Consider the following 14,477-nt stretch of genomic DNA (forward strand, 5'->3'; position numbering starts at 1 on the left):
TTTATTCATCGATAGTTGTTTGTACATGTTGGTGTAATGTCGAAAACCGCGTAAAGAAAGTCTCAAAATCCTAATTAACCGAACAGGATAAATGGACGCGCGTTGCAGGATACACAAATGCACAACTTCTCATTGGTATGCGCAAAATCATTATACATGAACACAAAATAAAACAACGCAATCACAAATCTGCCTCTATTTGTACAAATCGCTTCGTGTTTATTCAAATATAAATTTCACAGAATCAAATCATAAGGCATTTGTTTGTGAATCGTAAAATACAAATGTATCGTGTGTCACGTTCAAGGATGGCTGTGCGTGCATTTGTTAATCATTTTGAGTCGGAATTCATCCCATACTAACAGTCGTTCCTCTCAGTTAAGTCGTCAAAAGAGCAGGACATTAAAAAGTAAACGGTGACAGTTTGAGAAGTTCAACATGTCCACCTCGTCGTACAGAAAGCGGTTTGGAGACGCCGCCACCCGCATAAATGGGTATTCCGAACGCCGGTTCCAGAATCCCGTGCGTGCGTCCCGCTTCGCCAGTTACATAGAGAAAGTGCGTCTGCTGGAGCAACAGAATAAAATGCTGAACGCCGAGTTCGAGCAGTTGCGCGATCATCCCACATCGCGGATGTGTACCAAGAGGAAGTGCGTGATCTGCGCAGGTAGGTTGATCGGCTCACCACGGAGAAAACACACGTGTAAGTAATTACTGTAGACATGGCCAGAGTGTGCTGTACTGTAAAAATATGTTTCTTCGTGTACAATGGAAAATATTGAGTATACCTCTATACGGATGAGCTTTCATTCATTTACAGACTGCAAGATGAAATTCTTCAACGTGAGGAAGCAGAGAACAACCTGAGGGATTTCAGACAAGTAAAACATACATATTTGTGATAAACCATGTTTCATTTTTTATCATTTAGCATTGAGCTGGAAGTAATGGTTTGGTGTTTTAAGCCGAGAGACATACATTTAATTCATGAGAAAAATGTGAGAAATTAGTGGGAATCAATCAACTCTTCTAAAAACCACCAATTGGGGTGCGATGAACAAACAAATATGTGTTCTAATATTTGCGTTGGAGTGCTCAAAAGCAATAGTAAATGTTTCTTACAAATTTATTTTTCATGATTCTTTACTATTCATTTTACTTTTCATTATAAATACGTTTATTTATAAATGTATGACCCAAAATGTTCCATGTTGCCAGATGAGAACCTGTATGACACAAACATTTTACACAAAGTTACATGATGAGATTCAACCTTAAAAGAGTCATATAACTCAAATCACGAACCCTGAAGAGAAAATATAAAACTAAAAAAAACGGTTTCTTTTCAGAAAACCCCCCAGTGCAGCCCAGTGACACCAGGCTCATCTTTATCGCATCTATTTCCATCAGAAAAATCTCTATTACTGTTCATTGATCTTCCATCAGATCCTGTCAAAGCAAACTGTTATTGAGGGATGTCTGAACGTGTGTTTGCGTTGAGCACAAAACTGTGTGTTAGTGTGGATGTGACAAGACAGCCATAGACTGCAGGCCATTGTATCGACCCGAATCCCCATTAAAACACAAAGAGCTCTTTGCTGTGTTTAAACAGTACTCTGGCACATAATGCTGTTCATGTTCTCTGCAGGATGTGGATAATGCGGCTCTCGCTCGTGTAGATCTGGAGAGGATGGAGTCCCTACAGGAGGAGATGGTCTTTCTGAGGAAACTCCATGAGGAGGTGAGTGACACTGTCACACTGTTGCCATTAAAGAGCCAATAATGGCAGATCTCTATAACATATAAAAAAATCCATTAGGGCTAAATACCACACGGCGACACTTATTGGGCCATTGGGCTGCATTTACACCGCTTCTGCATAGCAACACCCTGGCAACCGCCTACATTACCATTGCAGTCTAGCCCTACTGCTATGCTCACAACCCAAAGCTAAAGAAGTATAACAGATACCAACAAGAAAAATCACCTTTAATTTGGTTCTTTTTGTAGAAGCTGACAGAGCTTTAGACACAGATCCAGGATCAGCAGATGCATGTGGACATGGACATTGCTAAACCAGACCTGATCGCTGCTCTCAGAGATGTCAGACTTCAGTATGAGTGCCTGGCCCCCAAAAACATCCAAGAGTCAGAAGATTGGTACAAATCAAAGGTAGAGCTCTCACGATTATTAAATTTGGCTGATGATTATTTGATTAATTAAAAGCATTGTGATTAGAGTAATTGACAGTTTTGGCTTTGACAATTATTACAATTCATTTCTCATTAATAATTTATTTAATAAACAGTTCACAATTTTCTTTATTCTTATTCTTATAATTCATACATTGTGAAGATTTTACTTGATCCTTTGTTAACGACAGTACAATATTAATAAACATAACACCTTGAAATATTAAACGCTGTAAAATAATGTTACTTTTTTGTTGGTTCAACTTCACTTACAAATATTAGTTAATCTAACCAATTTTGCGTTGAGTTTTCTAAACTCATTGAATTGTCGCAACTCATTGAGTTGTCTAAACTTGTTGAGTTGACTAATATTTTAAAGGGTTGAATTGACTCAAAATTGTAAGGCAACCAGGTCACTTAGTTTTTTGAGTTGAAGCAAAAAATCAGTTTTCAGTTAATTTATGTAATGACAAATTGTATGTATCAGTAGTGTGACAATTTTTTAACTAACTGGAACAATCACTAAAAAATGACCATAACAGAAATTACTGTACACATCAGAGCATTCAGAGTAAATCTGAGTCATGAGAATGCCTTTAGATGCAACTTTACAATGATCTGATCAAACCGATCTACAATTCAAAGCTGATAATACTCTTAATGTCACACTTAACAGTAAGTGCAGAGCATGAACAGTGAATGTGTCGTTTTGGCCAGTTTGCTGACCTGACAGAGGCGGCCAACCACAGCAGTGATGCTCTGCGATAGGCCAAGCAGGAGGCCAATGAATATCGTCGACAGGTGCAGGCGCTCACCTTTGAGGTGGATGCTCTTAAGGGTGCTTTAAGTATATTTACACGATTCTTCAGAGACACGCTCTCTCAGACACATACAAAATGTGCAATAACTAGCCTCCGCACTAAAGGGTGCAATGGAGTTTTCAAACCTCATCTGTTTAAATCACCCTGTAGAATGAATCTCTGGAGCGTCAGATAAGGGAAACTGAGGAGAACTTTACGATGGAATCGTCTTGTTCACAGGACAATATCGCTCGTCTGGAGGAGGACATACATAACACGAAGGAGGAGATGGCGAGACATCTTCGAGAGTATCAGGACCTGCTCAACGTCAAGATGGCCCTGGACCTCGAGATTGCCACCTACAGGAAACTTTTGGAGGGAGAGGAGAGCAGGTGCACATACACATCATTTATTTTTTTGGTTGACTGTTTTATGTAAAGTGACTTAAAAATGAGGCAGTATTTAATGTTATTTTATGCTGTTATTGACCAACCCTATTCAAAACTGTGTACATAACACATTCTGTATGGGTTACATGTAGAATATATTTTCATATTTTTCTCCGGCCTGTAGAATTGGAGCGCATCTTCCAAACTTCTCCGTTTTCAATTTGAGAGGTAAGTCACAAATCAATAAAATAACACAAATATACCCTTTAAAACCGTAATGTTTTTTGTTGGATTCGTCTTTAGATATTCCTGCGTTTTCACAGAAGCTATGATTGAGCCCAAGCCTCAGACAGAAACCACAACTGCTAAGAAAATTCTCAGTAAGACCATCGAGACCAGAGATGGTCAGGTATGTGTCTGAGATCTTTCTGACTTAACATTCCCAATATTCCCAGCAAAACCTTTTTCAATAATAAACCAGCTTTTGTTATGTTGTTTGTCTATCATAAACACGTCCTACTTTTGTCCATGAAGGTGATCAATGAATCCACCCAGAACCACGATGACCTGTGAATTTATCTTCCATAACTGCAACTCGTTTGTGTCTCAGCTTATTCTATGTGAAAAAATCAGCAATGACCTGCTCCCAAGTGTTATGCAGTTATTAATATTTGTTAATTATTTTTTTCATTCTACTAACAGCTTATCTCAACAGCTTATGTGATGTGTCATTTTTTGCCTAACCTAAAGTTCTTCTCAAAGTTGATATTCATGTCCAGGCACAGCTACACACCATGTTTATAAATATTTAATAATGTGTTGTAATAAATCATGTTATGGTTAGAATCACGCTTTTACTGTACACATTCCTTAAGTGATCAGACATGCACATTTTTTTTTAAGGTTGAAATGTATTTGGGTAATTTTTAAGATCCATACCGACCTTATTCAGGACTTTACATTGTAAATGATTATATAACTCTTAATCGACGACTGGTTGGTCAATGTGCTGGTAGACTATAGCTTGGTGGGTGAAACAAATCTGAATCAGGGCAAGCTCTGCTTCGCAGATATTTAGCCTCTTGTATTGACAGCTGAATTAAAGGAGTGTTTTACTGATTCTGAGGGGACTCTGGTTTGTATTTATCGCCATCAAGTGGACAAAAGTGGAAACAAGAAACGCAACGAGGTGATGCCACTTAATTTAGTCTCAAGTTCAGGTTTAACCTCAAGTTCATTGTTTCTCTCACAGAGGAGGGTTCATGTCCTCTGTTAGCAGTTCATAAGGGATGTGTGTTTGTGTCTGTTCGTCCCTGTGATGGAGATTCGTTCTCCCTGGACAGGGGTGTTCAAGTTCCTGTTGGGTCCCATGAAAGCACACAGAGAGCTGATGTTTACAATCATTACCCAATGTGTTTTCAAAAGATCAGTCTGTTCAAAAACTCGGTAATGATATTGTTTGTCTAATTCTGTCTAATTTATGTAATTTATGTAAACATAACTACATAAATGAGTTTTTCCACTTTGTGCCTGGCAAGGTGAGGAGGCCTTAACTGATTTTTTTAGCAAACATTTTAATTTATTATTTAAAACAAACAAGTTTTAAAACTTTCTAACGTATTGAATAAAGTTAATTTGTGCTGGTATGGCATTCAGCTTTTTACCAACCACTACAAATGTCCTTTATGTGGTAGGTTTTGTGCCTTGTTCTTTTTCATTTGCAAGATAACAGATCACCATTACAATTCTATTATTCCCATTATAACCAATAATTTAACGTTAACTATTTTGTTTCTTTCAGTAGTGTATGCTTTAATATTTACATTACAAATCGAGCAATATAGGCAATGGATACTCTTGCAAAATGTTCAAATCCCACATTTTAATACCTAAATGTCTTAAATGTATTTGTATATGCATGGCTCGACAGTGGCAGATTTCATTAATGTAACACACTTTACACACTAATTACAGATGCTTGTTTTCGTCGCCAGAGGCCCCAGAGGCGCGTGTTTGCCAAACTAACTTGTGACGAGTGCGCGCTTCCCTCGAGAAAACGCACAAGAGATTCCCATTATTGAATCGCATCTGTTTCATAAAAAAGATAGAGGGAACCGCACGCGTCACATAAACAGATTCTAGAGTTTGTGTGCGTGAATTTGCGTAAAGGAAGAGACAGAGATGACACAGCCCGAACCAAATCCATGGAGAGTTTAAGAGGGTTTTCGAGCCAGACGTTTATTCATCTCAAGGTGGTTTCGCAGAAATGGGATCGGTGACCTCTGCTTTCACCAGGTCGCGCAACACGTTGGTCAAAGTGGGTTCGGAACCGCAGAAGGAATCGGACGGGAAACATCGGACCGGTGCGATCTCAAAGCAGTGGGGTAAACAGCCGCCGTCCGAGGTGCTGAAAACTCCACCGCCACCTCCTGCTTCTCCCACAGGTGCGTGCGTGTCATTTTCATATTCTTTTCTGTGTCTCCAAAACGTATGTAAAACATTATGACACACTTAGAAATATTAAGTGTGGCTGCTCATTGAACATTAACGATGCGTTTTCTCACAGCCGATTTTTACAAACACTTTCAATCAATTATTATTATTATTATTAGCCTAAGTGGCTGTATGAAGTCCAATAACCACATGTGTAGAAATAAAAACATGAATTTCTTACGTAGTTATTGTTACATTAGAAATAATTCTTAAATATATGTTCACTAGAGGAGCAAAATGACTCATTATAAAATCTTGTTTTCTGAAAGGTGTTTATTTTTCTTACCAGACAGACATTTTTTCTAGTTTAAAGCACAAACTTTCTTTTTAGTTTGATAATTTCTTTAAAATAAATGTATTGTATGCAGTGTATAGAAACATACCACTATATGCTTTGACAACAAGACAAAATATCACCTTTGTTAAGGTTTAAGACTGAATATACTGTTGTATCATTTCAAATATAGAAAACTTCATAAAATAAGAGTGTTACTCGGGAATACTGTAACCTATCTCCTTAAGTTTTAACTAACAAGTTTTCAACCAAGGCAGTTCCAATTATACGGAATTTGTTTTTAAAAGCCCATGGCTAAAAGAAGTATAAGCATTTAAAGTAGTTTTGTCAATGCTTTTTTAATAAAAAAAGTCCACTTGGTTTAAAACGTTGTTATTTCTTAAAACGATTGTCATACTGTTTAACCTCTGGCTTAAGTGTCTACATATTTATTGGGTCCGCTGTGTTCATGTGAATGCATTCGGCGATTGTTGAATTTCCGTGCATACCTTCATGGGACGGGTGGGAAACAGGTGTCTGCTTATTTTGGGTCAAAAATGCAGGTGATACCAGGCGCTTATCTACACATGAGAGAGTTCAGGCACTTCTGTGGAACAGATGAGAAAAGCGCTTGATAATGTGATGAGCATTGATGCATCTCGATCTGCAGGCCTTTGAAGTATCCGGTCCGTGTTTTTTTGTGTCTGAGCTCTTTGATGTAATAATAGCAGGGTCCCCTGATGCCTAATATAGGACAAGTGCTAATCACAGAGATTTTTACACCATCTGAAACGGTCTTGTAACCATGCAAGTATTATTTTTTCAAGTGATTTTGGTTTTGCTTTAAATATTTACATTCTCATTAGTAATACATGACAGATACACTAACTTTATTAGCTATTCAAAGGCAAGGGTAAGGACAATGAATTAAAAAAACTAAAGTATTTCATTTATTTAAGACAATTATAGATTAGACTTCTCTGTTCCGTGTTTTTCTTTAATTTCGTGTGACACCTGACCATTGAAGAAAGAAGGGGCCTCTTGAGGGCGACTTAAATAGGCTATCCCCCGTAGCTCTATGTTTCATGGTTACCATGAACAGGCGACTGGAAAGTCTCTTACTCAGCTCCCGATGGGTTCTAGGACCTCCATCTATGGTGTTTCATCTCCAGAGAGCCGCAGACAGGGAAGTGGTTGAACGTCACAGCCAAGTGACAGATCAAAACATAAACAGACTATATGATTCTCAGACAACCTTGCTTTAGATTCTAAGTTCAGTGTGATTGTTCCTCTCTGTGGATCACTATAAGACATGAACTAAACAAATTGTGTACTTGGTGTCTGAGATTGAAACAGGCACGTGTGATGAAAAAATAGGGCTTTGAAATATAATACAAAATCAGTTTTTGGGCAAGTTGATTTGGGCAGCACGTGCTACAAACGGTTTTTTACGGTAATGCCACAATATAATCATAGGTGGTTCCCAAAAAGAATCTTTCCGTATAAGCTTCCTTTTGCAAAACAGAAAGTTTAGATTTTTTTTGGCATTTCCACTTATTTTTCGGTGATGTCATAACTTTAATGACTGCACGCCCTGGGAATCACACTGGACACGCGCTATCCGTCACCATGGTAACAGCCACGGGGAACAGCTTTAACGGTGAGCTCGTGCTGTGTCTGTTCAGTGATATTCACTATCACAAACCAATTTAAGCCTAGAGTACATATAAACATAAAAACATATATAATACGCTTGTTATGGGTAGAAAAAGTTTAAAGTTCTGTCTTTTTCAACCAGTTTTACGAAGGGGGCTTTAACAAACTTCTAAGCGCTATCAAGATGACTTAAAATGATAAAAAATTAGACAAAACAAGCATTAAAAGTAAACTTCACCCAAAAATGTATATTCTGTCATCATTTACCTACCCTTAGATTGTTCTGAACCTGTATACGTTTCTCTGTTCTGCTAGACACAAATGAAGATATTTGGAAGAATGTCCGTAACCAAACAGATCCCATCACCCATTCACCAACATGGAAGGGAAAATAAATACTATGGAAGTCAATGGGAATGAGATCTAATTTGTTACTGACATCCTTCTAAATATCTTCATTTGTGTTTAGTAGAACAAAGAAATTTATGCAGCATTTATACAGGTTCGGAACAATCTGAGGGTGAGTAAATGATGAAAGAATTTTCATTTTTGGGTAAACTATCAAAATTCATGATATAGGGCCCTATTTTAACGATCTGAAACGCAAGTGTCAAAGCGCGAAGCGCAAGTAGGCTAACTTTGTGGGCGGGTCTCGGCGCTGTTGCTATTTTCCCGGCATGATAAATGGCTCTTGCGCCCGGAGAAAATCTAAAATGGGTTGGTCTGAAGTAGCTTCATTATTCATAGGTGTGGTTTGGGCGTAACGTGAAATAAACCAATCAGAGCGTCATCCAACATTCCCTTTAAAAGCAGGTGCGCAAGTTCCATTATGGATTGCTATTATTATGGCGTATTTACCAGGCGCAAAAATATGAGCACGCTCAACTTAACTTAACTGACTAAGGTTTTTAATGTACTTACATTATGGTAAAGATGATTTCACAGTCTTTTTTTTCAGTCTTTCAGTTTTTTCAGTTTTTCAGTAGATTTTTTTTTTCCTGGTTCTTGACGGACAAACCAATTTGTCAGATGTCCTTATATACATATATGTCTTGCCACTATTGGGCAAACAGGTCTGATCCTTAATTACTACAATTAGCCTGAATAATTTGTAAGCTAGATTTATGCCTATTTTTGCACATCCTCGTGGCACACCACAATCATTTCCGTCATCTCATGTGTTAATATGTTTTTAATGTAAAAATTTATGATTTGCAAAATTAACTGTTGCATCTGTGTAGAGTACATGATCAAAGTGTATGCGCGTTGTGTACGCTATACATTATGGTCAAGCATGCGCCCTTAAAATAGCATAATGAACAACGCGCAACGCGCCACTGACTTTAGACTAGGTTTTTTCTGGTCAGTGGCGCAATTGTTTAATGGAACAGCAAAATAGCACCAGGGATTGTTTGCGCCGGAACACGCCTCCTTTTATGCGCTGAACCGCCCAGGGAGCGCAAGTTCATTCACTAGTTTAGCGACGTGCTTCTGTGGAGGGAAAAGCGCGCTTTGCGCGGGTGCAAAATACGAATGACACATGCGTCGGTGTACAAAGTCAATTGCGCTGGGTGCAAGATAGGGCCCATAGTGTTTAGTTACGTTCATAACAAATGCATGTTTTAGAATATTTTTCTGTTATAAATTTCGATTGGGGGCTACAAATATAGTTGTGAAAAAGGGTCCTAGAAATAAAAAAATTGGTATGTTTCAGATGATAATGAATTTCAGTCATGCTGATTTGTGGAAAACATTATCGCCCTCTTCTGGAGACATTAAGAAAAAGCACCCAATTACGCTTGATGTGATTTGCACTATAAGACAATTCTCCTTAAACCCTAAATAAGAAAGAACCAAAGAAGATTACACACTCGGAATGTTCCACAATAATTTTGTCTTGAAAAGGGTTCAGCTCGAACCTCTGTACCATTATTTTTTAAAAGTGTATGGAAAATGTAATTTCTTTCCCTTTTTTGGGGGATACTCAGAAAATAATACAATAAAACATCTCTATATAAATTTTTTAATCATGTTAGTTCTGTAGTGCGTCCGTGAGATTTCTAAGATCTCTTGGATATTTTGTTGTCTACACGAGGCATTAGCAGCATTCCATCCTGTGAGTTTCATTATCCTCCTCACATTAACATCAGGGTCTCTACATTGCTTTGGAAAAAAAGCTTTGCTTGGTTGCCTAGTGACCAGCATCCACAATAGAGACTCTATATATACGAAATGACCTTACGAGAAAGCACGCAAACAACTGCGAGACCTTTCTGTGTGACTGAAAGCTCATTAAACCTCATAAACCGGTGAATTATTCCCGGCCTGTACCGTGCATGTTGGGTACAAAAAATATCAATACATGAGTGAAAAATCATCTTTATACAACTGAGCTTGACTGACGTCTCTCAATTCTATAAATGTGGAAGCATTATGCAGAAATGTGGAGTGCTTTGATCTCCCCTGGTGTTTGAGTGTCAGGTGAGTTAGTTGGAAAGGTTCAGGGACTGTAACCGGATGGATGTTACTTCCAGAAATAAATCACCACCTTTGTGCCCTGAGCAAGTGATACCTCGGGTACCTCCAGAGGGACTGACCCTGACATACGTTCATCTTTCTATGGTAACCAACGCCGAAATAAATTTCCATGCCCCTAAATAAAATATATTCCATTCTGCTTTATCTGATGTAATGGTGGCACAACATGGCTTGATGTTTTGTTGTTTTAATGTTTCCCATTAAAACAAAACCCCTTCTGTTTTTTTAATTGTTATTTCATTCTCATTTGGAATGCAGACCGAGAGCAGGAGCGCTCTGAATATATACTGTAATCTTTTGCTCAAATGCGAGACAGTCTCATATTAAACCGTCAGTGAAACTGCAGGGGTTCAAGGCCTCCCACCTCTCTGTGTTCGGACGTATGTTGAGAGAAAGAGAGAGAGGAACGAAAAGATCAAAGTTCCAAAACTATAGCTTATTTGTTACATACCAGCCTCGATCAGTCTATTCATCTCTAGTTTTCAATCTTTAAAGAAAAGCTGTCTTTGAAAAGAAATGAATGATTCATGCCTGACAGAAATACATAAAGGAAATCTTATGGCCTCGGCCCGGACTGACACATTTCTGGGAAGGTGTTCAAAAAAATGGCAGTAATTTAAACAGGTTCGATTTCATTTAGGTGATAAAATCACACACGGAAGGAACGGAAGCGCATTCGAACATCGCAACAGCATCACATTGAGCAGACACGACAGAGTTGAGGTGTACATGAGAGGGACTGTGTGTGTTATGTTAGCCATCGGAACACGCCTGTAGGTGCTCTGTCGAGAGGGGACTCACATGCGGCTGGAGAACATAATGAGACACTGAGAGCATCAGGGGTTGGGAATGATGGAAAGAAAGAAAACAGTGTGTCTTGTCTGAGATTGTGGTGAGAAGAGGTCAGGAAACATAGAAAAACAGGAGGACGAACGACTTGTGTACCTAACTCCACAGGAAACCTTTGGGATTTTTCTAAGAAGAGCTTTGCTTGTCGTGGGTCTGAAGGAGCTGATAAAAGACTGCACAAAAGGCAGAAATAAAGAGAGCAAAAATGACAGAAACAGACTCGAGAAAAAAGGGCTTTACCAAAGGCAGAAGTGCCACTTTCAGCATAGATGGATACAACTTCACGATTGGTAAGAAACCAAAAATGTTGCCCATTTTTGTACGTATTATATTATAGATCAAAATGTTTTGCACACAATGGGATTTGATGGCGGCTTCAACAATTAGACTGGGTAATCGAACATCATTTTTTCCTGTAACAGGGATAGCTGTTTGTTCGATTTGGTTTATGTAAACAGATGTGTTGTTCCCTTTCTGTCGGTCTCTCGACGTTGTGTCGAGAATGACAGATGGGGTTCGTCCTTGAGAACCAATCAACTCTGACTACTATAGAAAAGGCCAATGACATTTGGCGAATGAAATTTGCATGGCGGTCTCCGCCCCCGGATGTCCGGTATAAAAGGAAGCCGGCGTAACGCATTCATTTACCTTTTGTTCTTCCGAGCCTTCGCTCATGACTATGAACAATACGAATTCAATGAATTCTTCTTCTTCTACATTGCCGGATCTACGACGTAGAGCAGCGGATTGTCCCTACCTGCAGCGACCTTCCCCTGGGTGTCTAGGCAGTTCCGGAGGTGTTAGAGATTTTTTCTAAAAAGGTCCTTTTCAGGACTGAGCATTCTCCAGCGCGGCATGTCCCGCTGTTCTCTTGGGTGCGGTACTCATATCGAGGAGGGGGATGGACACAATAGCTGCGTCGAGTGTCTGGGCGTTTCCAGCACACTGAGGCAGCTTTCGTTGACACATCTTGCCCGCACTGCGGGCAGATGGTCATACAGAAGTTGCGGTCACGGGTGGCTATCTTCCAACGGGAACAAGCCACCATTTCATTGCTACCCGGGCCGTGACGTCGGTGGCCAAGGCCCCGATGCCTGCCAGTGTTAGCAGCGTTAGTGATGTGGGGACCTCTGCGAACATAAACCCGCAAGCCAAGTGCTCACGGGCTCACATCACACTCGGAAACGATGCATGACGTAGATGAGATGTCGCTTGCAGCATCGGAGGGAGACTGGCATCCTACTCTGACGAATCCGACCCCAGGGGGGTCGAGCTAGAAGGAAGCAGAAGTGATGTCAGCCATGCTAACCCAGGGATACGTGGTTCCTGGGGTCGGAGCGCGGTGCAAACCCGGAGGTGAATGAGGAGCTGTGTAAGACTTGGAGCGCTCCACTCATGGCCCGCTCCAGTCAATCCAGCTCTGGCTCCCTCACTTCTCTCGATGGTGGGGCAGCCAAAGGCTACGTCGAGATCCCCCAGGTGGAACGTGTGGCTGCGGTGCACCTGTGCCCGCAGATGGCTGCCACCTGGGAGAATCGGCCACGCCTACCGTCCAAGGCGTGTAGGACTTCAGCATCACTGGTGTCGAAGGCTTGCGCTGCTGCTGGCCAGGCTGCCTCCTCTCTCTACGCCATGGCCATCCTGCAGGTCCGCCAGGCTGAGAGAGCTCCACGAGGGTAGGGCCGACCGGGGTATATTGCAGGATCTCTGTGCCGCCACTGAAATTGCTCTACGGGCGACCAAGGTAGCGGCACGGGCCATGGGTCGGACGATGTCCACGGTAGTGGTCCAGGAGAGACACCCCCGGCTGAACCTTGCGCAGATGAGTGACACCAAGAAAGTCCGCTCCGATCGGTCGGTACAGTACGGCTCCTGACTCGTCACCAAAGCCGGACCCTTTTCAGGGCCTGGCACCCACTTACTCACAGAGTTTTTTCCATTCTCCCCGGGTGTACTTGAAGCCGATCGCACACTCCACTGGACTGTGCCTGGCAACCCAACCTCATGCCCTGGCGAGGCATAGCGTCGTACACACACGACAGCTGCCACCACTCTTAAACTGAGCCAACCTTCCCTCCGGGGCCCCCCCCGCGACATATGGTTAGCTCCGCCAGCCGACGAACCACCCCCCGTTGGAATGGTGAAGCAGACCGTCCCCTTGGTCCCCCTGCACAGTCCCTGGAAGCTCGAGAGCTGCCCACACTGTCTCGGTGGCTAATGAAGACGGTCCGTCTTGGTTACTTGATCCAGTTCACTAGAGACTCTCCCAAGTTTCGGGGCATTTACATTTACATTTAGGCATTTGGCAGATGCTTTTATCCAAAGCGACTTACTTTGCTTTATCCTATACATTTTACATAGGTATTTGCAATCCCCTGGCATCGAACCCACAACCTTGCATTGTTAACGCAATGCTTTTACCACTGAGCTACAGGAAAGCTGTAGCTGTCAGAGGCAGAGACGCATCCGTACTTCGGGTAGAAATCACCACCCTTCTGGTGAAACAGGCATCGAGTTCATCCCTCAAAACCAAGATGTTCAGTGGGTCACAGCCTGCACTTCATCGTTCCAAAGAAAGACGGTGGGTCGCGCCCCACAGGTCTGCGTACCTTGAACAAAGCACCTTCACAAGCAGCCGTTGAGGATGCTCACGCAGAGGCGCATCCAGACATCTATCAGGTGTCAGGATTGGTTTCGTGGCAATCGACCTGCTCTCCCTTTCGGTCTGTCCCTGACCCCACGGTCTTCATGAAGATCAGGGAAGCAGCCCTATCTCCCTGAGGGGAGGAAGGTGTGCGGGTACAAAACTATCTCAACGACTGGCTTATCTTGGCACATTCGCGAGATCTGTTATATACACAAAAGGGACCTTGTGCTCCTAGAAACTCTCCCCAGTGCAGAGCATCCTCTTTCTCAATGAGCCTCCTCGCACAGACACTGTGCAAGGTCAGGGAAGAGGAGTACCAGGTGTTATTGGTTGCGCCACACTGGCCCAACCGCACTTGGCTTTCAGAGCTGAGGCTCTGGACAATGACTCCCCCTGGCCCATTCCCCTGAGAGAGGACCTGCTCTCTCAGGGGAAGGGCATGTTCTGGCATCCCAGATCAGACCTCTGGAACACCCATGTCAGGCGGAGACCACCCTCTATGGAGGAGACCATCACCCAGGCTAGGGCCCCATCTACCAGGCGGTTATACGCCTCTAGACGGCGCCTCTTCTCATCCTGGTGTCTCTCTCAACGAGAAAGACCCACTGAGGTGCTCGATCAGGATCGTGTTGTCCTTCT

At 41.8% G+C, this 14,477-nt stretch overlaps 2 protein-coding genes across 2 annotated transcripts in view; both read left to right on the plus strand.

The window, feature by feature from the left end:
* Positions 1 to 337: 337 nt before the first annotated feature.
* viml (vimentin like) lies at positions 338 to 4,226 on the plus strand. Its single transcript, XM_056743484.1, is given in 10 exon segments — positions 338 to 616; positions 619 to 701; positions 804 to 881; positions 1,649 to 1,741; positions 2,011 to 2,172; positions 2,910 to 3,032; positions 3,164 to 3,384; positions 3,566 to 3,609; positions 3,705 to 3,790; positions 3,916 to 4,226. Coding segments are annotated over 10 exon segments (1,107 nt in total). The 5' UTR covers positions 338 to 438; the 3' UTR covers positions 3,955 to 4,226.
* A 7,170-nt stretch (positions 4,227 to 11,396) lies between these two features.
* Positions 11,397 to 14,477, plus strand: part of pde1cb (phosphodiesterase 1C, calmodulin-dependent b) — a 121,961-nt gene continuing 118,880 nt past the window's right edge. The window contains exon 1 of the mRNA XM_056743740.1: positions 11,397 to 11,481. Within this exon, the coding sequence (XP_056599718.1) occupies positions 11,397 to 11,481 (85 nt within the window). The remainder of the gene's footprint in view (positions 11,482 to 14,477) is intronic.

The sequence above is a fragment of the Triplophysa dalaica genome, chromosome 3 (genome assembly GCF_015846415.1).
Source record: "Triplophysa dalaica isolate WHDGS20190420 chromosome 3, ASM1584641v1, whole genome shotgun sequence".
In the NCBI taxonomy this organism is placed as follows: domain Eukaryota; kingdom Metazoa; phylum Chordata; class Actinopteri; order Cypriniformes; family Nemacheilidae; genus Triplophysa; species Triplophysa dalaica.